General features: G+C 41.1%; 1 protein-coding gene across 4 annotated transcripts in view; it reads right to left on the bottom strand.

The window, feature by feature from the left end:
• TNFSF11 (TNF superfamily member 11) overlaps positions 1–27907 on the bottom strand; it is a 191127-nt gene that overhangs the window by 53387 nt on the left and 109833 nt on the right. Inside the window, exon 1 of one of the 4 annotated variants that reach the window (XM_063619131.1) lies at positions 27332–27424. The exons of the other annotated variants lie outside the window; for them this stretch is intronic. Within the exon in view, the coding sequence (XP_063475201.1) occupies positions 27332–27337 (6 nt within the window). The 5' untranslated portion in view covers positions 27338–27424. Of the gene's footprint in view, positions 1–27331; positions 27425–27907 lie in introns of those variants that run through there. 4 annotated transcript variants of the gene reach the window in all.

Here is a 27907-nt window from a genome sequence, read left to right as displayed (position 1 = left end):
AACTCTCAAGGAGGAAGCAGCCACATATTTTACCTGAGGAGCTCATTTCAAGTACAATATTAAATACTTTTTGATTTTCCATCAGTAAGTTTTTCTTTATAGTTAATGAAGCTCCATCATGCTATAATCTTAAATGTTTTTATAATTTTAATTTAATATCATGTTATATTTAATGCAAGTTTAATACAAAATTTTACTTTACTATGAAATCAATGTGTATCTATAAAATAATAAAAATATTAAGAAGAAAGTAATAGTTATTCATAATCACTTACTGGTGAAAATCAATGTTAATAATTGAGTATATGATATCTGTATATACATATATAAATGTATGCACATGTGTGTCTTGCTTTTATTTGATGTTATAAGCATTTCTCAATAAGTTATCCTTATAAGTATTTCTCAATAAGTTATCTCAATATCATCAATAAATACGTTTTATCATCAATAAATAGAATCTTCATAAGTAAAAGTTTGACTCTGTTTTTGGTTGTTATGTTTCTTTTAACACCCACAGTTATTTGGTGGCACTAAGAATAAATCACTAAACTTTTTATTCTAAATCCCAAATTATGAGAATGGTAGATGGCCTAATCCTATCTCTAAAACCCACCCAATCCCCAATGCTCCTGGGGGGTTAGAGTCAAAAATAGAAAGAATTAGGGTTCCAGAGATTGGTAAGAATTAAACATATCACTTTTTTTTTTTTGACTTAGAAATTCAGTGGTTTGTTCTTTAGGGACAGAAAACATCCATGGTATCAAAAGAGCCACAACAAAATGTCCTACTTCCCACTTTAATAGCTGCACCCCATAATTTTCTCAGCCATTGCCCATTGTTGGACATTAAACTTGTTTCCCACTTTTGGCTCGCATATGTAACAATGCGATGAATTTTACTGGGTATGGATCTTTTGCTGATTTCCATATGTTATCCTTAGGCTATATTCCTAGAAGAATTACTGGATGAAAAGGTAAAATTGTAAGGCTCTTGATTCCTATGTTAAACTATAATTTATAGTCTTGCAGCCACACAATCTTCAAAAGAATATAACCTTTTATCATCTTAAAATGGGCCATTCAACTTCCTCCTCACCAGATCCAGTAACTTCAGTTTCTTTAAACTTTTAACTTCTCTCCAAGGAGAGATGGGATTCCAGGATCTCAAGGAATTACAGTCAATCCCGGATGGAGAAGCCTGCATACAACAAGACTCCACAAATAGGATGGAAGAGCATTTGGAGTCCATTTTCCCAGGAGATCTCAGGCTGCTTGGACATGCTGTTCTCAAATGTATATTCTTCCCAGCTCTTGAAGGGCCACTATCCCTGCTTCCACCATAGAAAAGGGAAATGCAATGACCATATTGATAAAACCCCAAGCCAGCATGATTGTTCTGGAAAACACAAATGTAGATACAAAGGCATTGGGGCTTAATATATTTTAAATCAAGGCCATCCCAACTGATATGTATTTAGTCTATTTGTAGACATTTCAACAAATAGGCACAAAGAGTCTGATAGTGCCAGGCACTGTGGTGATGCTGAGTGTGCAGGAGCCAAGAACATAGGCACAGCCTCTATCCATTTGGAGTTTAGTTTCTGTGGGTAAGTGAGTATGTACAAGAAGTGCCATGATGCAGTCAGAGGGGGAAGCCTTCCTGCCCAGCTGGAAAGCCTGTGGATGATACAATGCAATCTGACCTTTCCATCATCAGCCCAAACAGCCCCAATCCCATGCCCTCCCACACCTTTAGAAGAGAAATCTTTGTGCATTTCTTTTACTTCTCTACACTTCACATGCTATTGAGAAGCACTGAGACAGAGCACAATCAAAGAGGCAAAGCACTGGATTTCACTGAGACACCAAATCTGAAAACAGGAGAGGAGACAGCCCTTGCTGACCCCTTTCAGCCCCCACATTAGATGTGTCCACAAAGGTAGACAGTAAACAGGAAAACTCACCACCACCCTCACTGTGACCTACTATCTTGGAGGCCAGACTGGCAAATTTCCTATGCAAATAAACCTCTTTGCTGGATGTCTAAGGCAGGTTTTATTTGCAGAGCAACTGACCAAATCCTGGGGCTCTGATGAGAGCCTAGACCTTCCCGGACCTCTCTGCAGGACCCTGGGTCGTCCTGAGCATGTCTGCTCATAGTGCTAGTCTGTCCAGGGGTGTTTGTCATCTGCTTCATTGTATGTCTGTCTGTTTGTCTTCTCTCCAAATCTTTAGCAATTCAACAATAAACACCAGAAACCTAACTCTACTCAAAACATTCACAGAGGCGCTGCAACCATGCTTAATGGCATTGAAGCGAAGGAAGTGGGGCTGGGGGAAACAGGGTGTTGGTGGGTGTTCCCAGTTCCTATGGTCACAGCCTTAGCCACAGCCTTGAAACACACAGTATCGGGTTCTCAGCTAGCCCCCTTGGCGGGGAGAGCTGGGAGTTTCTGACCTCCTTTGGGGTTAAGGCTGCTGGTCTCAGTCTGTGCGTAAGCGAGTGGTCACAGTCCTTAATTGCAAAGGGGAAGTGGTCAGAAAACACATTCTGTCCTGGCAAGATTGATAACTTGTAAGATACTTTGGAAGAATGCCAGAAAGTAACACTGAGGTTGTCTATGAAACTAAATATACATACATCACTTACGTGTTTGCTTATAATTTCCAACATGTTCTGAAAAGAAAAAGAAAGCAAGCAGAGGGAAAGGAATTAGAGGTAGAGTTCACAACAAAGCCAATAGAATTCTCTGCCATTTCCTTTTTTCAGTGAAGAGATCACTTTAAAATAATAACATCTAACAAATCCAACAATTACTATGTCCAGGGTCCTAGTCAACGCATTTTACATGTATTGACTAATTAATTTATCATAACAGTTTTATACACCAGTCCTTTATTTAAAATAAATAAATGCTCCCATCTTATGGATAATGAAACTGAAGTCCAGAAAGTTAAGTCATATATAGGATCCCTAAGATCTAGTAAGTACTGGAGCCAGGATTTGTTCCCAGGCAAATGACTCCAGGTTAACACTAAAAAATTACACCCTGCTAAAAGGGCTGAATAATTTCTATCAAATTCAAAATGAATTATCCCATGGCAAAGGGACATGGGATTTGGATCATGCTGCTAATGAAGTTGTTGTTACCAAGATGAAGACACAAGGATCAACAGCAGTTTTAAACTGGACGCTGAGGCTCAGGCCCATAAGGTGGGAAGTATATTGCTTTGGCGCTACCTTCACATTTCTTATGAAGAAAGCAATCTAGAGAAATGCAGTAAACTTTGACCATATTAAGTTTCCAATTTGATCTCGAATGTTGTTTCTGTTTGGGGCCACCATGCTATCTGAGCTGTCATTTTGTTACCTGACCAAAGGTAAAGGAGTTATAGCCAGGGCATGCTGTAATATTCCTCCTGGAGTTCAAAGTAGTTAAGTCTAGAAACAAAATAAAACCTTATAAGCTAGTAGACAGTGAAATTGAGACCACAAAGCACACTTGGTGATCATATGCCCACACTTTGTCTTCCAGGAAAAACATGAGAAAGAGTGATTCTGTCTTTATGAGCTGGCTGTGCTTAAAATGAAAGTGAAGGGTGAGGCTCCCGGTCTCCACTTTTTGTCTCTGAAGGCTGGTGAACTTTCTGGGGACTGCTTGGAAGCCTGCATTGGGGTGACCTAGATACTGCATTAAGTCCAACAACAGTTTATGGAGTATCCACTGTATGAAGAAGGCCCTGCTAAATACTGTGCAGGACACAAAAATTGAAAGGCAAAGGCTGAGCCTTCCAAGAGCTCATGGGGCTAAGAGTCATAACTGTCTGCATTGGAAGTCTGGCTGGGAAACAAGTCCTGAGACTTTGAGTTAGAGGGGAAATAAATGAAGAGATGGGAGAAATGTCTGGGGATTGTGAGGTTTGAACTGGACTGTGCAAGTGAGTAGAATGTCTTTAGGTGAAAAAAGGAAAAGGAAGAAGTTTAAGTTCAAGAAAATATCTAGAGCCAGAGGCGAGGTGTGAGAAATACATGGTGAATCTTGGACTAACAGGGGTAGGCCAGCATGGCTGTGAGCCCACAATGGGTCTGAGTGTGTGCATGCCTCCCCTTGTGCACATGTGGGGAGAAAAGGCATGGATATTCTAGCAAAGACTGAAAACAAAGGCCTGGCCAATGCTGTATAAGGTCTCGAATACTGGATAAAGGACTAACAATTTTATTCTGCATGTCAAGGAGATGGATGGCCATCCAAGCATTTGAGCATTGAATGACATGATCAGGGATATAATTTAAGGAGACTTTAAATGCCTCAAAAAGTGTACCCTAGTCATAGGTTATAGTGACCCTAATCATCAGATCCAGAGGCTGACCTGGACAATAGCATCCCTGAAGTCTGTTTCTGGTGCTGACCCAGTGTGAGTCTTCAGATTATAGGACAAATGTACAGGGTCAATTTGGCCCTGGCTTCTCCCTGGGGAATAATAATGTAACTGATATTTCACCAACAATGTAACATGGTAGACAAGCAGTTACCGTGTGATATTGAAAATGTATAGGAACCACGCACCCCACATAGATGGACTCATCCATTTTCATGGAGCATGAAGCCTAGGAAGAGATTTCATTCCAACTCAGTAAGGACTGCAGAGAGTGGTGTCAAATTGAGCACAGGCTCCAGACTCAGACACCTAGGTTTTTGTGTCAGTTCATAACTTTAGTAGATTAATTTACTTAGGCTGCTATAACAAAGGGCTACAACCTAGGTGGCTTAAACAACATAAATTTATTGTCTCACAGTTCTGGAAGCTGCAAGTCTGAGAGTTCCTTCCAAGTTAGTCCAGAAGCTAGAAGAAAGCCCCCTGTCAGCAGGGAAGTTTCGTCTGAGGGCTGTGAGAGAAAGAACTGTCCCAGGCCTCTCTTCTTGGCTTACAGATGACCATCTTAATGTTAATTCTCCCTGCATGCCTGTCTGTGTCCAAATTTTCCCTTCTTATAAGGACACGATTAAGGCCTACCCTAATGACCCCATTTTAATTTGATTGTCTCTGTAGAAACCCTATCTTCAAATATAGTCATATCTTTAGGTGCTAGGGGTTAGGACTCCAACACATGAGTTTTAAGGAGACACAACGCAACACATAACACTCAGTTTCCTTATTGGTGAGATGGGCTAGTACTATTACCCACTTACTGTATGTGTTATCAGAAATAAGTGGCTCAAGCTTGTGAATTGCTTAGAACAGTGCTTGGCACACAGTAAGCCTGCAGCAAATAATAGCTACTGTTACACAAATTGACAGAGGAATGTAGAGTGTTCTCCATCCCGCCCCTCTGTCCTGACAGCTCCTATGCCTCGCTCCGAGGCAAAAGCCAGGCAGGTTGACAAGTAAGCAAACCATCAAAATTCTGTCACCATTCCTGATGAAAGCGATCACAGTGGCTCTTACCCACCTCTCACAGTTTTGAATGTAACTATTCTTCACCAAGCAAAGTTTCCTATCATAAAACGAAAAAAGGAAGCAAGCCACACTTTTCTATTTTTCCCTTGGAAAATATCAACCTCACTGCACCTTTAAACAGAGACTGACGGCAGCCTGATTGACAAGCTTGTACCTCCAAAGCCAGTTAGGGTTGCAATGTCCTGGTTCACTCAGCCCTAGCATCCCTCAAGCAGGACGGAAGGAACCCCGACAGCCCTGGGAAACAGGCTGTTTAACTGGCAGTGCCGAGTCAGCAGCAAGCGTGCAAGGCTGGTTATTTGTGGACGGCACCAAAGAGTGGCTATTATTTTAAAAGAAATTCTCATAGAAAGAATGTTGGATTTAAAACAAATAAATGGGCTCATGGAAGCAGAATGAAACTGTAATGTAAGTGAAATGCTGAGCATTAGACCGTGTCCATCCACACTCAGGAAAACAGCCGTCAGAAGGTCCAAGCTTTCAGCTCTTTCAGAATTCACGTGATAATTGTGATAAAACAGAATGTTTCTGAAATACTAGTTCATATCATTGACAATGCCTACTTTATAAAGCATGAAATGTAGCTTTCATTGGGAATGCCCATACTACTGGCTCTAACAATAGGTGAAATGAACATGTATGTTTTGTTGAGTTTTTTTCACATTTTAACATCTCTGAAATCAAAATATGTATTAAAATTATTGTGAGAAGCAGCATTGTGGCCTGGCATGGTGACTCATGCCTGTAAGTGAGAAGAATGCCTCGAGCCAGGAGTTTGAAGCCAGCCTGGGCGACATAATGACACTCCCATTTCTAAAAAATAAAAATAAATACAACAATATGTCCTGTAGAATTTCATTTTTTTCAAAAAAAGAAGAAGCATTGTGTCATAGTTTAATTGGCTGCATGTTGTTTTTTCATGGAGTATAAAGTAATTCTGCAGTTAACAAACAATAGTGATGCAGATTCAATGAAATACGGGAGCCACTCTAAGTGCATTTGAATTTCCTCTGGGAATAGAAAACATGACTTGTTTCTTCTTCTTTACATCTCCCTAAATCTCCTAGACCTATACCATGGCAAGAGTAAGAACATCTTCAAGTGGCAAATGTAAAAAAAAAAAAAAAATGACAAGGTTAGTGTTCTAATTGATGTCAGACTGCAAATCATCAGCAAGTGATTCAGACTCAAAAAATCAGTGGAGTGGTTCTATTAGATCATGAGTAGCCACAGAATTGCTTGTTTATGTGTGTTTCGTGATGTGACTTTGTAGCTTTAGCACCATGACATAGCCTGGGAATTAGAAAAGAGATAGAAGCAGGGAGTGGCAAATATAAGAAGCCTGAGTGGCAGGCAATTGTTGAGGCCCTGAACCTCAGAGGAGAATCAGAAGCCAGTCTTTTTATTGTGCAATATACTGTCCTTACCTAGCTTGTTAGCTTTATCACCACATTTGAGCTGCAAAAAGTGAACCATGCATTTTCAGTTCCTCACATCTTAAAGAGCAAGGCATCCAATCAGTGCTTAATGGACATCTCTCTTTCTTAAGAAAGTGTTTATAACATATTCCTTTGATGATGTCTACTATACATTAGTGGAGAAGAAAAAACAAAGATGGTAAACTTCCATCTCCAAGTGCCAGGAAAATTATTCCAACAGAACTAAGGCTTCCAGTGTCATGGAAGTTCAAAAGAGAAATTTAATTTGTTCATACAAATTGGGAACTGATCACTCCTGTATATTACACTAGTCTAGACTACAATGTTTTCAATATCACAATTTTGTCCCTAACAGAACTTTCCAACGATGTTAGACAGATGTGTGCCTATGTAAGGTCAAAAAAGTAGCAAAAATATTTTGAAACAGAGAAAGGATTGAATAGACTCACTGTATCACTCAAGGAAACTCAGACTTTACGTTCTTTCTTCTCCACCACAATGGAAATAATAGCAATCCCTTAAGAAGCAATCCCTTTAAGAAGGTGTCTTAAAGACAGCCTGGCAAAGGTAATATAATTGAATAAGGAATATTATGAAAGAAAATAATGTAAGCTCACCTGTTGCCACTCTCCCTCATTTTCCACATTTTCTCTTACTTCCCGTCTACATGGGAGGTTTCCCATCCATCTCCATGTTGTGTTTACTTTCCACACATACAGAAGATAAACATATTTTCTGGGAACATTAAATGCTAAGCACTCTGCTGGGCTCTAAGAATATGGTGTTGAACAAAACAGATGCAGTCTCTGCAATCATGGGGTTTAAGCCAGTTACCAGGACAGCAGCTAAATCCCCCATCTAGCTCCTCTGTGAATTTCTCAGTGAGTATTTCTCCTTGAGTTTGCAAAGCAAACAAGAATGTGGCCCCAGGAGCTAACACTAGAAATCCAAGTAAAAGGGAATTTCCAGTGGAGAAGAACACCTCTTCCATTTATGCCTGGGGCCTTGAACTTTCTCTTTGCATCCCACAGGTGTCATTAGGATGCAATAATGGATGTGAACAGTGTCATATAACCTATAGAAATCTGTAATAAATTGCCATTATTGTTTCTGCATTATGATTATGAGCTCTATATTCCCATCACTGTCTTGTCAAGACTGGAAAACTCAAGGCTTCATTACTCCTTGGTGTATAACATGTTCTGAAGCATTTATATGGAAATAAATAGTGAATTTCAATAGCCTGCAGGGGCTGAGATGGAGGGTAGACAAAATGGAAACAAGGAGAGTTTGTTTAAAGTGGAGCTGTTGGCGGAAATAAGCTTCAGTTGAACATGAGGTGTGAATTCTTAAATCAGTAGCAATCTATTGAATGAGGCGCATTTTTACTGACACGTTTACATCCTGTAAATTCCATGTGTTGTCTCGAGAAATGTGATTTGCAATGAGGAGGAATGACCAGGAGAAGTGGTCTATTATTTTATATGTCATTACAGACTTGGGATAGAACCACAAACCAGAAACTGAGGAGCCAGACAAGTTCACGACCCATCAGAAATACCACTATCAGCCATTACCATTAACTATTTTTTTTCTTGCCTACTGTGAAAAGCTCTGCTAAAGTACAGTTTGTCTGGAAAAAAAAAATCATGAATTAGATTTTACTTAATTGCCACCATCTGACTTTATAAAAAATCACCAATCATGCATGCTAGAGCCCTGGGCAGCACTGCTGTGGCTGAGATGTGATTGGAAGGCTTAGGACTACCTTTCCTTTGAACTAAAGACTGGGACTTTTTTTCTCACCTTGGAGGGGTCCCACAAAGAGAGCTTCCAGCACATCTTGCCAGCAGCTTTAATTCAAAAGACTGTAATGAAAAGTCCTTCAGCCGGGCGCAGTGGCTCATGCCTGTAATCCCAGCACTTCGGGAGGCCGAGGCGGGCAGATCACAAGGTCAGGAGTTTGAGACCAGCCTGACCAACATGGTGAAACCCTGTCTCTACTAAGAATGCAAAAATTAGCCAGGCATGGTGACGGACACCTGTAATCCCAGCTACTTGGGAGGTTGAGGCAGGAGAATCTCTTGAACCTGGGAAGCGGAGGTTGTAGTGAGCCGAGATTGTGCCACTACACTCCAGCCTGGGCAACAGAGCGAGAGATCATCTAAAAGAAAGACAGACAGACAGACAGACAGACAGACAGACAGACAGAAAGAAAGAGGAAGGAAGGAAGGAAGGAAGGAAGGAAGGAAGGAAGGAAGGAAGGAAGGAGAAAGAAGAAAGAAAGAAAGAAAGAAAGAAAGAAAGAAAGAAAGAAAGAAAAGAAAGAAAGAAAGAAAGAAAGAAAGAAAGAAAGAAAGAAAGAAAGAAAAGAAAGAAAGAAAGAAAGAAAGAAAAGTCCTTCAAAAGATTTCTTCACAGAAAAGTGGAGGGGCTAGGGAACAGCTTATACTTGGTAGAGAAGGAAAGGCTGGTTGAAAGATCAATAACTGAAAAAATGGATGTCGTATTTTAGAGAGCCCCGGGTGGCCATGTATCCTCAAAAACTGAAGGGAAGAGGAAAAAAGGAAAGAAGATAAAGAGAAGGAGGGAGGAAGTCAGTTAATACTAGCCTTCTACATCTTACGACCCAGAGGAGATAGATGTTAATTACATAATTACCCACTAGTGTAAAACCATGACTGTGACAAGTGCTACAAAGAGCCCTCCATGATGATACCAGTGCATTTGGCAGGGGGAGCCTGATTCTTTCTGTGTGGTCAGAGAACTCTCTCCCTAGGAAGTGATGCCTGAGCTGACAGATGAACACCAGAAGCACATATCACTATAAGTGGGACAATGTCTCAGGCAGAGGAATGGCATGTGCGCAGGCCATGTGGCTGGATGGATCACAGCACACTGGAGGAATGAAAGCGGAGCAAGGTTGTTGGGGCCCAAAAGACAAGGGAGTAATGGGAGGAGAGGAGGACGCAGGACAGCTTGACCACACAGGGCCATGCCAGGCAGCAAAGGACTTTGTCTTCATCTTAAGGAAATAGGAAGTCCCAAAGGGCTTTAAGCCCTTAAGTGTTTTAAAAGATCACTATGGCTTCAGTGTGGAGAATAGGTTTTCAGAGGGTGCCTTAATGCATTTAGTGTTGCTATAAAGGAATATCTGAGGCTGGGGAATTTATAAAGAAAAAAGGTTTCTTTGGCTCAAGATTCTGCTGTCTAGAAAAGTTCAAGATTTGGCATTTGCACCTGGAGGATCACTCATGGACAGGGCATAAGTTTGAGTCAAGCGTCTGGATGCAGATGCTTCCACTCATGACAGAAAGTTACAGGGAGCCAGCGTGTGCAGAGATCACATTGGAAGAGAAGAAGCAAGAGTTGAGGGTGGGGGGCAATTCCGGGCTTTTTTTAAATAACCAGTTTTCATGGGAACTAAGAAGAATGAGAGCTCACTCATACCCACCCCACAGAAGGCATTAATCTACTCATGAGGGGTTCACTTCCACAGCCCAAACACCTGCCATTAGGCCCCACCTCCAACAATGGGGATCAACTTTCAACATGAGGAGGTTTAGGGGGACAAACATCCAGACTATAGCAGAGGGTAAGAGGGAATATAGGAGACCCATTAGGAGGCAGCAGTGGTCCAGGCTAAAGAGGGCTAAAACTTAGCCTGCTCCAAACTCAGTGTTGGAGACAGAGCACAGAGGACAGACTTGAGAGGTGTTTAGGAGATTTTGTATATACATATATAATTAAGAGATATAGTGATTATTGTAATGGACCAGTCTATTCACTGCTATCTTGGCTCAGTGGGAGATTTTAAACTAGTTCAGTCTAGACTAGTGGTTCCCAACTGGGGCAATTTAGCCTCCCAGGGGACATTTGGTGATGTCTGGAAACATTTGGGGTTGTTATAACTAGGGTGATGGTGCTGCTGATAGAGTATCTAGTAGATAGAGTTCAGAGATGTTACTAAACACGCTACAATGCGCAGGTCAGCCCCCCACAAACAATTATCTAGCTGAACATATCAATATTGCCAGGGTCTAGCAACCCTAGTCTAGACCCATCTTGTCACTGCACAGATCTCCACCTTTACATCACCCTTAGGAGTAACTGAGTCACAGAATGGAAATTGTCCACAAGACAGTCGCAAGAATGTCCAGTCAGTGGCTACTCATCATCTGCCAAGCTCTCAGCTCTTGCCAAGGAAGTGCCTTGCTACAGATGGTGGCATTCTGCACTGAACTCCCTCGTCTCCTCCCCTACCTCACTCCGCGCATCTGTCTCAAAGTCCATTAGAGCTGGGAAGACTTGCATCCTCTCATGCGTCTGCATCCAGATGCTTGACCCTCACTTATGTCCTGTCCAATGTTTGCAGTCTCTGTTACTCCTGTGACAGTGGGTGACTAATGAGTGACCGTGTCTTCCAGCTTGAGGAAGAAGAGGCCTTCAGGATATATGTACAGGGATTTTTGGAGTGTCCAGGTTGGAGAGAAATTTACTAATTAGTACTTTGTATAATTATCACAACATATTATTTCTAATGAAACAACAGTTCACCTTCCTTTGCTGGCTCTACTTCGCTTCCGTTACTTGGCAATATCTTATGCCATCCCTTGGAATCAGGAGGAAGACCCGACCCCAAATCCCTGGTCCTTCTATGCATTTCTTGTTGGGTACCTCCTTCACCTCTTCGTCAGCTGATGCTCCCCTTCTCCCAACTCCTCCCAGGAAAGTGAGCTCTCAACAAGCTCTCACAAAGGGTTAGTCACATTTCCTCCCAAAAGGTGAGTCACAGTCCCAGGCGGTAAACTTTTCTTAAAATTTCTGCCATTGTTCTTCTGTTGCAGACTTCCTTCCTCATTGTCATAGAGAATACTGCCTGGATACTCTGTTTCTATTGCAAATATGGAATCACAGCCTCTGCTTCTTGCAATTTATGATACACATGATCTCGTGAGGCAGACCAAAAATCAGAAAAAAGAGCAGGCAAGTGAGTGAGAATGGATGAGAATAAGTGATTGTCAAAACATTGACAATAAAAAAGAAATATAGTAACTATGTTCTATCAATGAATATAAATTTTCAAGATTTTCATGCAGAGAAAAAAAAATCCCCCTAATAATGGTCTCCATTGTAGAAACCGAAACCATTTGGTATTTTATCACATTTCAGGTGGAGCTCATTTCTTTTCCAAAGTCCACCTTGCCCTTACATTATCATTGTCCTCCCATTTCTGAAAGGATGCAGTATTATTACCCTTGTAAGAACCATGATGACTCTGGAGGATTTATTGATGACAGTCTTTCACATGAATAGCTAAAAAAGAAAAAGACTTTGACTTTAAACTGATTGATTTTTCTGCCCTAATGCAATGGGTAGAAGACTGGCTTTCTTCCAGGAAGTTTCAGAGAAAAATTTGATTTTGTTTCCTTTCAGACTCTTAAGGAAACAATGATTCATGTTAACCTTGCTATTATGATGTTTGTGATGAATAGGTGAATTACACAAACACTCAAAGCAGATGCACACAGCAACACAAAGGCTATTTTTATTTATATGTGATTCTCAAACATTAACCCAAACTAAAAGAAATGTGTGTGGTATGCACCAATAGCTAAAGTCGTTTCTATGTGTGCCATGCACAGCTTCAAGTGAGGAGGAAATAAATCCAAATATGAACTAGCCCAGGGCTGTCTCATGAACAGACCACTGCTTATATGAAGTGATTTCAAAGTCAGTAGTAAGTACCCCTCCACTCTTAACTGGCTCTCTGATGGTGTTCAGAAATGTTCACATCACTCACTTTTTAAAGCTGAGACCTTATTAAAATGCAAATGTCAACCAAGGAAAATAAGACATTTAGCCATGATAAGTATTAACACCGTATTAGTCAGGGGGCTCCAGAGAAACAGAACCAATAGGAGATATACATATATATATATATGTAGGAAGGTTCATTTATAAAATTGGCTTATGTAATTGTGGGGACTGGCAAGTCAGAAATTCACAGGGCACACAGGCAGGCTGGGAATTCCAGCAGGAGTTGGTGGTGTAGTCTTGAGTCCAAAGACAGTCTGGAGGCAGAATTTCCTTCCTTCTTCCTCCCCTTCTGTGGGAGAATCTCAGTCTTTTCTCTCAAGGCCTTCAACTGATTGAATGAGGCCCATCCACATTATGGAGGGTGATCTGCTTTACTCAAAGTATACTGATTTAACTGTTAATCCTATCTGAAAAATACTTTCACAGCAACATCTTAAACTTGTGTTTCACCAAACAACTGGAAACCGTAACCTAGCCAAGTTGACACACAAGATTAACTATCACAAACACCTTGGCTTTAATTAGTTTATTGTGTTTATTTGTCAGCTTTCTGAGAGGTCAGTACTTGGGAAAGGCTAATTTTCACAAGGTATAAAAGAAGGGAAGGGTAAAAAGAACAACAGAACAGGAATCCCTGACATCAGGAAGCATAAGTCAAACACTGCTATAGGGAGTCCAAGACCAGGAGGGTGGCAGGGAGGACACGAGGTGCAGATAATTTGTCTGTGGGAAAGGGGAGGCCAGGGATTCTAAAGGAAGTTCCCCCAAAAGTTGAAGGATGAGGAGGAATATGAAACATAGTTAGCCTAGAGCCTCTAAACTCATCTGTAGAGGATCTTGGGCAATTCTCGAACTAGATCTTTGTTGAACCCTCATCTCTGTTGAGGATTCCAACAAGAAACAGCAAGAACAGTAACATTTATTGATTGGCAAACACCATGTGCCACAGACTACTTTAATATCTTTATATATTTAATCTTCCCAAGATGAAATGAAAGTGGTTCTACCATTGTCTCCATTTTACAAATGCAAGAACTGACACCTAGGGAAATTAAGCAACTTCTCTAGACATACAACTGGAAATTAGCATAGCTGGGATTTAAACCTGTACAACCAGCCATCAAAGCTTGTACTCATGAACACTATTCCATCATCTCTGAAACTGCTATTGAAGATATTATCTAGGCTGTTCTGTGTTCCTTGTGTTAGGACATACACACACAATATGTTCCTCTTAGTACCAGGAAAAAGATTGTATCTCCCAAGGACCTGGTTTATTTAGAAACATCAGATAATGTAACCTGTTTGGTTTTCTCCTTCTGCATAGTTTGTAATTTTCTTTTTCAATTTCAATAGTCTCAGTTTATGAACATTTATTTTTCAGGTTACCTCAAACTCTATTGTAAGTAGGAAGTATACAAATTCTAAAATATGTGTAGCATTATATACATTATATTATTGCTTAAAACACTCAAATAGCAATGGCCAGTGAGAAATTTCATGTTCTTAAAAAAAAAGGTCCTGTTATCCAAGAAAACAAAGTAATAAAAGTGATTTCTCTGACAGCAACACTTGAGGCTTAAATAAAACCCACCAAGCTTTCAAGAACTCACATTCCAAGATGAAGTAGATGTAGACAGGAAGAATCCACTGGGAATTCCAGGCTTTGGAAGAACTTGCTCCCTCTCCAGCACCTAGAGGAGCCGGACTTCCCATATTAGCTCTGTAGGGGTCTAGTTAGAGAATACTAACCAGCACCCACAGTTTTGTTTTTTTTTTTTTTTTTTTTGCGGGGGAAAAAGAGATTCAGAAAGATGCAGTCTTACCCCTCAAAAGCTAGAACAATGCCAGAAGTAGGCCAAGGGAAAATACATATTTGCAGTTGTCTTCAGTGTCCTGGCGAAGTAATAAATCCACTCATGGGGGCTGATCCCAGTTCTGCTTCTGATCTTGCTCCTGTTTCTGCTGCTTCTCCAACCCTAACTTCCCTTGCTATTCAAGCCTGATCTGTGCTATCCACTCCCTAGACTTGATTTTTGTGTAAAGAGCCTCCATGTCCTGTCAGGGCCTCAATCTGATAGCAAGACCATGGCCTCACTTCTGCCAATAAATCTGTCCACCCTCACTACTGCCTCCCTGACTTTTTTGGCCAACATTCTACCTTATCTCAGCTCCAGCCCACTGTGACTTGACCCACTGATACCACAGCGAAAACACTGCCCTTCTCCCAGCCCTGCATAGTGGGATGGCAGTTCCCACACTGTCCATGTACAGGAAAGAAGATCATGGACACAAATCTGATCTATCACCTAATACCCCATTGTCAGAACCACCACACTGAGGCCTTAGGGTCCCAGCCCTGGTTTCTTTCTGCAAGTACCTGAGTCAAGTGTGATGGGACTCAGCAGTGCTCAGCTATTTCCTAGACTGGGATGAAGTGTACATGGACCTGCAGAGAGGGCACCTGTTTCCTTAATACTGGGTAAGCTTTTATATGAAACTGCTGCCAAAGGGGCACATGCCTATGTGCTCTGAACCAGTAAGAGTAGGAAACAACAGAAAACACCAGGTCAGAAAACACTAAGACAAAGGTTATGGGACAATCTGGAAAATCCAGAGAAATTCACTAGGTTATACTTCACAAACCACACACAGTCTAGACAATAAAAATCCAGCCACATGGTGGTACTTGCGGTGGACTAAAGAATACTTGAGATGCAGAAGTCTCAGAGGTCTTAAGTGACCACTGGAAGCCAATGTTTTCAATGACTGATTGACTACTCCTTCAAGACTTCAAACTATCAAGTTCAGGAACTACTCACTGCTTGGATATCTCATGGTCCTACCTCCGAGTTTGAATGCTGGGCCATCCTGCAGGACTGCTGGGCCCACCCGCACCAGAACTGTCCATGTCAAAGTATCACTTGGACCACCTTTACCGAAGACGTGCTGTGATTAGGAGAGGGTGAAGGCTTCCTGCATCATCCTTATGATCGTACCCATCAGCCTAGTCATAGGTTCACCTATACCTTCTCCCTGTTCTCTTATCCAGAGAGTATAACCGTTGGGTACTTGAGAAAAAAAAATGTACAGCTATGGCATTTTTATGGAGCCTGAGCCACCCTGGCTCAAAACTGGTAATGAGAGAGATTCTATGGAGTCCTATATCAGAAAATGACCCACCACATTGCAGATGACAGGAGACCCAACCCAAAAAACTGATATGGTTTGGCTGTGTCCCCACCCATATCTCACCTTGAATTATAATAATCCCCATGTGTCAAGGGCAGGGCCAAGTGGAGATAATTGAATCATGGGGGTGGTTTCCTCTATACTTTTCTCGTGGTAGTGAATAAGTCTCACAAGATCTGATAGTTTTATAAATGGGAGTTCCCCTGCACAAGCTCTCTTGCCTGACACCATGTAAGACGTGACTTTGCTCCTCATTCAACTTCCACCATGATTGTTAGACCTCCCCAGCCATGTGGAACTGTGAGTCAATTAAACCTTTTTGCTTTATAAATCACCCAGTCTCAGGTATGTCTTTATTAGCAGCATGAGAACAGACTAATACAGGTGCTTAAATTAAAATGGAATTTATTGAACCACATAATGGCAAAGACTAAGGATAGTACTTGATGGCTTCAGGTTCAGCTGAACTCAGGGGCCAAACAATGCCATTAAGGTTTAGTTTTTCTCTCTCCCTCCATTTCACAAGGCTATCTTTCTCTGTGTTGACTTTAGACAGAGTACACATGGTAATAAGATAGTGGCAGCAGATTCAGCCCTTACATCTTTTTGGGTTTTGGGTCCAGCCAAAGATATTGGGTCCACTTTCTCATCTACTCAAACAGTCATCCTGGAATTCAGTGTCATTGGCCCCTGGTTGGCCTTATTTGGGTCTTGTACCCATCCCTGAACCAATCCCAGGGGCTGGGGATGGAAAGCAATGATTGGCTTAGCCCAGCTTCACCCTGGACCCTAGTCAAAAGTTGGCTTCTCTGGAACCACACGTAGAATAGTGAGGGAGGAGTGGGCCTAATAGAATCAGAGTGCTGTAATCACAAGAAGAGAGAGTGGATGCTGGGTGGGAAAAACAGCAAAAGTCAATCCAAGATTTGCAGGGCCTCCTTAGAAACAGGCCTTGGTTTCTGCCACAGTTGCTTCTGTGTTCCCACTCTAGGCTTAGCTCCAGTGTGCCTCATTCTCTTATCAGATGTTAACTCTTGTTTCTGAGCAGCCCACAATCCATCTGATGCTGCTGGCCCTGCCAGTGGGTCTGCCTTGGGCAGTCTCTGCCCCTTGAACCCCAGTTCCACTGAAGCCTGACTAAGCCCATGTACCAAGTCCAGCTGAAGCCTGCTGTGTGGTGTCTCCAACCTGATCTTCCTGACTCCGCCTGCTACTGGTCATATGGAAAGTAGGCCGAACCTGATATTTCTGTGACTCAGTCCATGAGAGACAAATCTGCAAACATGCTAACCAAACAGATACCTGGCTTTGGATAATGGAAGATATTCCTTTAGGGCTGCTGCACTCCAGGGGAAGAAGGAAGATAATCAGGTGACAGCCACAAGAAAACAGCATTCCATTTAACTAAAGCTCTTTCCAATAACAGTTGACTGCAAGCCTGTTTATAGTGTGTAAATACTTGACATTTACATGTGTGCATGCGATGTATATGGGAGCATGGAAGAGGGCTTGGGGAAAAAGTGCTTCCTGCAACTCATTTTTCTAGTTCCATATGAATAATTAAGCCCTCCAGTGTAATCTCCTGCCGCCTCTAATGATAAAGTGGAAGGTGGTTCTGAGTTTGTTTTGCTGGGATCTGACTTAGTTCTAGTGTGTCCATCGCTGTCCCTGAGTGGCTACTCTAGTGTACTGCTCTGGTGTTTGAGTGATATATCATGATATACTGGTGACTTGAATAGAGCTAATGCCTTGCAATGGAGGCCTGGCTTATGCCAGGAGAAAATCTAAGTAATGGCGGAGGAACTTTCGTCTGATGCAAAAAGGAGGCTTTTATTACACATCCCTATACGGAGCCCCAGAACTCATGGATTCATACCGAAAAGTGTACTGAGGACGTATGGCACACTCAGCACCACTTACGGCCTAGAGCTGAAGTACAGAAGAAGAAAAAAGAATTAGAAATGAGAATAGGAAACTCTAGGGCCACGGTGTGGTACGAGAAGGGGAGAGCCAGAAAATGGTTTGTTTTAAGCAAAAGTGTTATCCTTTTGAAATTATTTCCTATATTTATCTTCTAAGAGCAGAATCCACACTAAATAACCATAAATCCAACTGAGTTCTGAGAAATAATACATTCTCAGACTTGTCTGAGGTAGGGTTTGCATGGCTGTATGTTTTTCTTGGTTTTATTTGCATGAGAAAAAAAAAGAATAGAAAAAAAGGCTTACCAAGCACAGCTGTAAGACTTTAGTTTCAACAAGCTATTAAAATTACTTCTCAGTTCAAAGGGTGGATTTTTATTTTTCATGTGCATATCTTTTACAAAAAGGTAGCCTCATAATTTTCTCTTATATTTAAATTATTTTGTAGATTTTCAGTCTTTCATTTTGTATAAGCATGAGTAAAGGGGAAAGAAAGCCAAGGGTTTTTTTTTTTCTTTCCTTAAAGAAAACCTACTAAATGTATCACTTCAGACATGATTCTTTAGGTAGACTGGCTGCAGTAAAGATGGCTTTCAAATAACAGCTAACCACTTTTCTGTCTAATTTTTTTTTGTTTACATTCCTCATCCAATAAATGATTTAAATCATTTTCCACTTCCTCTTTTACTATCAATTATTGTTTGCTCTGAGTAAGAAAGTTGTTTGTCACAAGGATGTAATACTGTCAAACATTTTAATCAGCTTTATTTATTAAAGCTGTGTAAAGTAGAATTACACATTGTTGAATGGAATGCCATACTTGGAAAGTATTGACTTGACCCCTCACATGTCTAACTTTGGGGGCAATGAGTGTCCTCTGAAGTGGAAGAGTGATCTTCCATGGGGAAGTGAAAGTTCGTGTTTCATTTGAAGATGTGTTTGCTGATAACTTGCTTCCCAAGAGCATAAAATTGGCTAGAAAGCAAAACTAGTTGCAACACAATATTTTGGAGAAAATTTTGAACTGTAACAAATTTCCCCACTCTAATCATAATAATTTGTAAAACAAAAACTGTGGTCTATGAAGAGTCTATTTGAAAAAATTGAGGTATTTAAAAAAACTTCTCTTGATTAATGGCTACAAATACAGAGGTAAATAGAAGAAATAAGACTTGGTATTTGAATAGATCCATAGAGTGACTATAGTTAACATTAAGCTATCATACATTTCAGAATAGCTAGAAGAGAACAATTAAAATGCTCCTAGCATAAAGAAAAGACAAATATTTAAGTTGATGGATATCCCAATTACCCTGATTTGATTATATGAATGTGTCAATTTATCACATGTATCCTGAAAATATGTACACCTATTACATATCGATAAAAATATATATAAATAAATAAAAATAACTCCTCATCACTCTCTGCCAAGTCTCATGGAGCCGAGTTTAGACCCATAAACATTGCATGACATTTTAATGAGTTGATATCCAGCTTTCCAATCCAATGCGTGAGACGACTGAAATAAAAGGAAAGCCTTTGCTCCGTTGGATTCTTGTATGGAAATCAACAATACCATGACCTCTTGGCTGTTTGAACCTTCAGGAAAAAGAATGACAGGACATATATTCAAAACAAAAAACTTCTGGTGATTATACAGGATGTCTAAGTGCCTGCCAGTTTTGAGTTTTCCAAGTTTTATCCTGTAAGCCTAGTTCAAGGATTTCAATCATCATTTAGCACACTTGTCAAGGGTGATATTGGCAATGATAGATTTTGCCTCTGAATACTTTGTAATGAAAAGCAGCTTGATCTCAATATAAGGATTTGTGTTCATTTTCAACAATCATTATTATATTTTACAAAATAAAGCTCTTTGATTTTCATTTCTAGTATTTTAACAGATTAATTCAATGCATTCGTCTCCCTCTAAATAACATGCTATGGTAGGAAGCATATTGACTTTAGAAGAAGAGGGAGATGGGCTGAAATGTGGTGTCATCATGTAAGAGCTGGGAAAAGAGTAGACAAGTTATTAACCACCTATCCCCCAACACTAGATGTTTCTCTTCTACATGATGACAGAAAGTCACCTGACTTAGATTGTTGAAGGTTAAAATGAGGTGATACATGAAAAGTATCTATTAATTTTTGGCACATAACAGCTACTTGATAAATACTATTTCTCTTCTCAATTATTTTTTGGTTCCAATGAGTCCTGTGCCTGTAAGTTAGACAGCTGTGCACTTAGGTTTTGTCTGCAAGTGCCCACCAGTCTTTGAGAGTCCTCCCAAAACCAGATGACTACACATGTTAGTGCATCTGCAATGGGACTCCTCTTACCACTCATATATACTCACTTGTTCAGTGGGCACCTGCTGAGCGTCTACTTACTAAGGTGAAGAACCCCCAGGGCCAGCACTCAAAGAGTCAATTACCTCCTTAAGAAGATGGGTCAGAAAACCAACAATTACCCCACAGAGTCATACGTTCTCTCTAGAAGGTTTATCCAGATTTTTTCTAGATCTGCCCACATTTGAAGGAAGAGAAAAAGAGCTCCTAATGACAGTGGAGGGGAGAGAGAGGTCCAATAATACTCCAGCTCAATCTAGACCTACCAGAAATGTTAGCTAGGCAAGAGGGGAACAGGAAGAGACATAGGAAACAGTGTTCCGGGTGGAAGAGATTGCCTCTTTTTTTGTAATAGAAAATTCGACACACACAGTGTCTATAATACTCTTGTACTTAGATTGACCATAGATAAAGATGAAGGAGCTATTTGAGCATCTGTTGTGGCCAAGGTAGTCTGCTAAAAGGATGGAAAGACTGAAGTAGTTCTTTCAGGACCTTCAGGAAGCTTGTAAGCTAGCTGGAAGAGTGAGAAACACACATGTGGCAAATAACCATATAAGGTTGGAATTGCCAGCGCTATCCAGGATTGGTAAGTGCTGCACAGTGATTTATCAAATTTGTATTACAGAATGAAAGCCCCCCAACAAGGCCAAAGGGATTGAATGTCAAAGTGTTAAAGCCACAGCTTTCCAACTCCATTCTCTGAGATAAAGTTAGAGTAGATGCAAAAGCTCTATTCCTACTCCAAAAAGATGCTTTCGAGTTGAGCACTTGAAAGTGAATGAATTACAATTCATCTCACATTTTAAAACACTAGAAAAGTTGCAAGAATGAAGATTTTAAAAACAAGCAATGGGGAAGAAAGCAATTAACCTAAGTATCTTTTTAAAAGTATTTTGACTGGAGTCTGTTAGGCTAAATATGAAAAGAACTGCACGCAAACACTACAGTCTAGTTGGTAAATTTGTTCCTTACAGTGAGGTGGTTTCACAATTCTGAAACAATTTTGTAAGCATAATAGAGATGAGCTAATAAGTAAACATACTATAGATAATGAGAGCCAGCCTTCTCAAAATTGGAGACAAAAATTTGAAATAAATAAAAAGAAGGTTAAAATGAACCTTGTGGTGTGGGATTGAAATCGGAAAAATCAGTGTGAGCTGATTTTTAAAATACATATATATGCATAGATAGATGCAGATACATACATACACATATATAATGTGTGTGAGGGGGATTGGGTTAGTAAACATACATGTATCTCGAGTTTTGTCTGCTGGGAGGGCCTGAAAGCAGTGACACTCCAGTAGCAATGAGAGCATCTGATGCTCAGATCTTGGTTTCTAAATGTTATTCCCCAATAAAAAGAAACAGGGTGCTCCTTGGAAAAGTGGTTGATTTCAGGGCTGGGACAGGGAAAATACAAAATGAGCAGTACTCAAAAAAAAAAAAAAAAAAAAGGCATGGAGGGAGGGGGGACAAGGACATTTTGAAAGGGCACAGAAACCTACCTGAAAGAACTCCCAATGGCCAAATGCAAAACAGAGCCACAGAAAAATGATAGCATTAGATCATAATCCAAAGGATAACACAAATATCCTTGAGTCTATACTGATATAAATAATAACTGAATAAATAAAAGGCAGAGAAGACATAACTTTTCTTTACAGACTCCCGCTAGTAAATGCAGAAGGCATAAGGGAACTCCACAATTACAGCACAGTGGAAATTGGTGAGGGCAAGATTTGTTAATGGATGATAAAATCAGTGAGCAAATGTTTAAGGAGAAACAGGATATTTGTACAGTCTCAAAGCATATCTTCCAAAATATGCACATAGTAATTTTAAAGGGAGAGATGGAAATTTTACATTGGAAAAACCTGTAGTCACGTGATCAAGCTTAACATGATCAGTAACAAGGCAAGTCAACATCAGGTACCTCTGGTGATGCATTGAGAAAGATACATGTCCTCTGTGATACCTCCCCAATAATACATGACCTCAATCTAATCATGAGAAAATTCCAGGCCGGGCATGGTGGCTCACGCCTGTAATCCCAGCACTTTGGGAGGCTGAGGCAGGCGGATCACAAGGTCAGGAGATCGAGACCATCCTGGCTAACACGGTGAAACCCCGTCTCTACTAAAAATACAAAAAATTAGCCAGGTGTGGTGGTGGGAGCCTGTAGTCCCAGCTACTCGGGAGGCTGAGGCAGGAGAATGGAGTGAACCTGGGAGGCGGAGCTTGCAGTGAGCTGAGATCGCACCACTGCACTCCAGCCTGGGCGACAGAGGGAGGTTCTGTCACAAAAAAAAAAAAAAAAAAAGAAAATTCCAGACAAACCCAAACTGAGCAACATTTTACCAAACAGCAGTAGTCTTCAGGAGTGCAAAGGCTCTGAAAGACAAGGAAAGTCTGAGAGACTATTACAGATTGACAGAAACTAAGGAGATAGACAATTAAATGCAAAGGGGGATCCTGGGACAGAAAAAAAGAAAAGACCTTTGGTGGAAAATCTGGTAAAATACGAATAAAGTCTATAGTTTAGTTAAGTGTATTGAATCAGTGTTAATTTCTTAATACTGATCAATTTACTAGTATGTATGATGTTAACGTTATGGAAAACTGCATGAGGGGTATATGGAAACTCTGTTCTGATTTTGCAACTCTTCTGTAATTCTAATATTATCTCAAAATCAAAAGTTTTAAAAATAAAAACCGAAAAAATTAAGCAGCATGTCTCTTCTTGCTACAAATGGATTTGAGATCCTTCAGGGATTATACGTGTTTCCTGTTGCTGCTGTAACAAATTACCAGAAACTTAGTGGCCTATCACAACACAAACTTGTTACCTTATGGTTTTGTAGGTCAGATTTGAGATAGGTCTCACAGGACTAAAGACAAGGTGTCAGCAGGACTGCGTTCCTTTCTGGGAACTCCATGGAAGGATTTTCTTGGCTTTTTTCAGCTTCTAGGAACTGCCTACACTTCTTGGCTCTTGACTCCTTCCTTCAAAGCCAGCCGTGGTTGGTCACACTGCCATCTCTCTGATCTGCCTCCCTGGTCACATTCCCCTCTCTGACTATAACCAGGAAGGGTTTTCCCTTTTTTTTTTTTGAAAGGAGTTTCTCTCCTGTTGCCCAGGCTGGTGGGCAATGGCGCGATCTCGGCTCACTGCAACCTCCGCCTCCCAAGTTCAAATGATTCTCCTGCCTCAGCCTCCCAAGTAGCTGGAATTATAGGTATGTGCCACCACACCCGGCTAATTTTGTATTTTTAGTAGAGACAGGGTTTCTCAATGTTGGTCTGGCTGGTCTTGAACTCCTGAACTCAAGTTATCCGCCTGCCTCAGCCTCCCAAAGTGCTGGGATTACAGGCATAAGCCACCGTGCCCAGCCGGGTTTTCCTTTTTTAAGGACACGGGTGATTAGATTGAGCCCACCTGAACAAGCCCATCTCAAAGTTTTTAACTGAATCCCATCTGCAAAGTTCCTTTTGCCATGTAATGAAACTCAGTCATAGGCTTAGAGGGTTGGGACATTTGTGAGGTAGGAGCCATTATTCTGCCTACCACAGAAACATGTCAGGGAAAAGAAGAAGCCAGCACCAGGGAACCCTCAAAAAGTAGGTGAGACAAATTTCCATAGCATCCTGCAGTGTCTAGCACATAAGAGGTTCTTCATTAATTAATGACTGCTGATTTATACTGAAAACGAAATGATCACACCGTTGCCACTAGTCCTTCAGTCAATGTACGACTGCATCCTGGGTGGTTCACGTCTATCCAAATGGCGTTCCTCTTTCCACCATGAAGGCCCCACCTTTTTAGGATCTGTATCTTCAGACCTCCCCATTCTCGAGCAGGGCTGGGTCTGGGTGTCCTAGGAGTACCAGTAGTCATCCTGTCCTACGACATATCTGCTTCAGTGTCCCTCAAGCACAGGGTAAGTATTTAATGAATGATTGTTAAAGTGAACCCTCAGCCAGGAATTGCCTTCTGCTCTGTGTGCAGTGGGCCTACATATTCTTGCTTCAGATCTGTTTTGGCCTATTAAGAATGGAAACCCGTTTTCACTCTGCCTCCAAAAGAAGTGTGTGAGAGGGAATGGGAAGCGGTTCTATCCATAATTTTGATGTGGCAGAGCAGATAATGTTTTTATCATGGTCTTTCATGCAAACAGGGAGAGTCAGGCTGAAAACACAATTTTCATGGATGATTTAAATGTTTACAAATCTTAGCACTTTGAAGCATCTTATGCAACGCATGTACCCTCGAATTATTCTCAGAGATTTATGTGAATAAATACACATTTTATTCACGGGTCCTTCACAGGCTCTGTTAATAGTTTTTAGACCCATTTGGTAAAGCAGCTAAACTTGGGCTGCACAGTGGCACCACCAGAGGTGCTTTTATAAAATGCTGATATCTGCACTTGCCCTCAACAATTCTCATTTAATTATTCTGTTAAAGTTTCAGATATTTGCATATTTAAGATCTCCGAATGATTCTAACATAAGACCAGGAAAGAAAACCACTATGCTAAAGAAATCACGTGTGTTTCTTCATATTAAAGCTGAAATGTGCCTTGCTGGATGGGGTGAGGTAGCCACTCCTAGGTGAAAATATGCGTCTATTTCTTATGAGCAAGTAACACCCACACTTTAAGCTGTTTCTGCTAAGGTCTAACCAGCAGTCTTTTCACTCCTGCTCCAAATTTTTTACTCACTCCTCTCCCAGTTGTTGTTCCTGCCCCCACCCTGCCTCTTTCTCTTAGATCTGTTGCTGAACCAGGACTAATTCTCCATCTAATGCCCTGCAGCCACCTTCACACAGCCCCATTTGCCACTCTCCTGACCCTGCTGCTTTCTTTCATCCTCCTGTCACACACATCCTCACTCCTCACAACCCTTTGCTATTTCTTTTTTTTTTTTTTTTTTTTTTGAGACGGAGTGTCTCTCTGTCGCCCAGGCTGGAGTGCAGTGGCGCAATCTCAGCTCGCTGCAAGCTCTGCCTCTCGGGTTCACGCCATTCTCCTGCCTCAGCCTCCCAAGTAGCTGGGACTACAGGCGCCCGCCACCACGCCTGGCTAATTTTTTGTATTTTTAGTAGAGACGGGGTTTCACCGTGGTCTCGATCTCCTGACCTCGTGATCCGCCCGCCTCAGCCTCCCAAAGTGCTGGGATTACAGGTGTGAGCCACCACACCTGGCCAATCCTTTGCTATTTCTAAACACAAATGACGGGAAGAATCAGGGTGGGAAAGGAATTCAGGTGATGTACTGTGGCTGCCAGAAAAACATGCTTCTCAGATCTACAACTACAGCAAGCACATGGATTGCTGGCCCTGAGTGCTATGCTCTGAAATCCACCATTGCCTTAGCACAAGGCCAGCTCCTCACACCCCCACATCACCCTACTCAGTTGCTCCCCATCAATAGCTAAGACAATGCCAGGGTCCTAAGTCTGGCCCGTCCATGGGAGCCTCAAGCTTCTCTGACTGGTGACTTTGACCCAAGGCTCCCCATCAGCCTTGCCAGGCTTACCTACAACAGCACTCAAGTTAGGACTCTTCACCCACCCCGTATTCCTTCACTCTCTCCCTCCCAAAGGTCGCTGGCACAGCTGGCACTATCAGCTGTCACAGCCCTTCCTAGCTTCCTATTTTCCCTCCCAGGCATCTTGTTGGTAAATTTCTTGCACATCTAATTCCAACTTGGTGTCTGCTTCTTGGAAAATCCAGAGTAGCACATTACTACAGGAAGAAGCTGTAAGAATAATTGAATTTTACTCTAAAAGAAGATGACTATTTTAAACCATTTATTTAATAATCATAAGCTACTATGTATATATACATATGCATGGATATCCTCTCATTTTTTTTTAAAAAAGATATATTCAACAGAAACCAGGTGTCTTCAGAGGCTCCCTGATTAAATAAACCTTTTTTTGTTTTTTTCAAAACTGGCTACACATTGGGTCACCCAGAAAACTTTTTAAAAATGCCTATCCTGCTCTTGAGATTCTGATGCAATTAGTCTGGAGTAAGCCTGGAAATTGGCACTTAAATACCTCCCTAGATGACTCCAGTGTGCAGTAAGGTTTGAGAACCCTACCTTATAGGTACACATAGGGACAGGCCACAATTTACAGTACCTACAAGATGTCAGCTGCTCAGCTGCTCAGGAGAAATGTGGTTAATCATCATCCTGAGGGGAGAGAAAAATTTCTTCAGCAGATCATCATAAAGGAAACACTGTGGAATGTCATCAACCACATCCTTGACAACATCCCTGCAGTAAACACAGAAATAAGCTTCATAGAATTGCTTCCTATGACATTCCTCAGTGTCGCCAGGTTCTTTCCATGTGCTACCACAGTGCAAGCAGGTTCTGTTCCCGTACAAATTTGCAGAGGAATTTTCCACTTTGGTTAGTGGTATCTCTTCCTGAGCAGGCTTCATGCTGTTTCTGGGGGTAAAGTCTGTGGTTGGACACCAGGGATACCAGAGAACATCTACGTTTACCTATTTTCTATATTGGAATTCTGCAGAAAGTTGTGTTTGACCAAAAGAGTCTACTGCTAAGGAGTGTTTGAAAATCACTCTCCAGTCAGCAGGAAGAAAGTAACCCTCTCATTCTTTAATGATTCTAGGTTCATCCCAATTGAACTCACAACAGACCACGACTTCAGAGTCTCAGAAATAATTAACTTCACTGTGAGATGATCAATGAAGATGAACTTCAGACCATGACTCGATACCCAAGCACACAGTGCACACCTGGCCAGGAGTGACATCAATGCTGAGATGGATCCCCTCCAGCTGACACCAGGCCACATCAGACCAGAGAAACAAATTCCTCCCACATGGCCAGAAAGTTTTATAGCAGTAACCCTAAGACTGACAAAGTCACTATTTCATAGTTAATTCTTTTGATTTCCTCATAGCCATGGAGAGAAACTATCTAAAACCTTGAATTTGAGGAAATGAGTTTGTGAAAATCTAGCTCTCTTGGGACATGATACTACAACTCATCAGAAAGGCCAACCCATTGACATTCTCGACTCTAGGCTCCAATCAGGCTACCCACCATCTTCAAGAGGCATATCCTAGTAAACCTGGTAGCTTGGACACAAAACACACCTTCATCAGTTGGCTGTGCCTGACCCACACCAATGTTGCATGCTGAACTTCTGGATTCCTTTCTCTGAGCTTCCCTTCCCAGCATTCTTGCAACCAACCTGGAATGGCAGGGTTGAAGATGTTTAATAAATGAGTTTTCTCCATCAGTTATGATGTTCTAACCTCCTTGCTTATTGAGCCGCTGTTCACAGCAACTTCAGTGAAATGGATTAGAAATGTTTTAATGTTCTACTACCTATGGATTAACATATGTTTCAAGGACATTGTTTTTTAACTGATGGAGAGTGCATGCTCTCAGTATTACAGATCAACCATGGTAGTGACGTTGAATAACTTAAGTAGGAGCTGAATTGAAAACTGTGAAAACAAATAGCAATAGTGGAATATAATTTCCAAAATGAGTCTATGCTAATCCAGATGAGTGAACAACATTGTTCAAAGAAGTAGAGTTCAAGGACATCCAGTAGAGGAGAGCAAAAGGAGAGAAAAATTATATCTGCTGATCAATTTGGATTCTTGTTATTATATCACCACTAATCTTGACTTTAAACAGACATACATAGAAAACTCTTACGT

Source organism: Symphalangus syndactylus, chromosome 15, assembly GCF_028878055.3.
Source record: "Symphalangus syndactylus isolate Jambi chromosome 15, NHGRI_mSymSyn1-v2.1_pri, whole genome shotgun sequence".
Lineage (NCBI taxonomy): Eukaryota > Metazoa > Chordata > Mammalia > Primates > Hylobatidae > Symphalangus > Symphalangus syndactylus.
The sequence above is the reverse complement of the archived record's forward strand: the minus strand, read 5'-3'. Positions and strand labels throughout refer to the sequence as shown.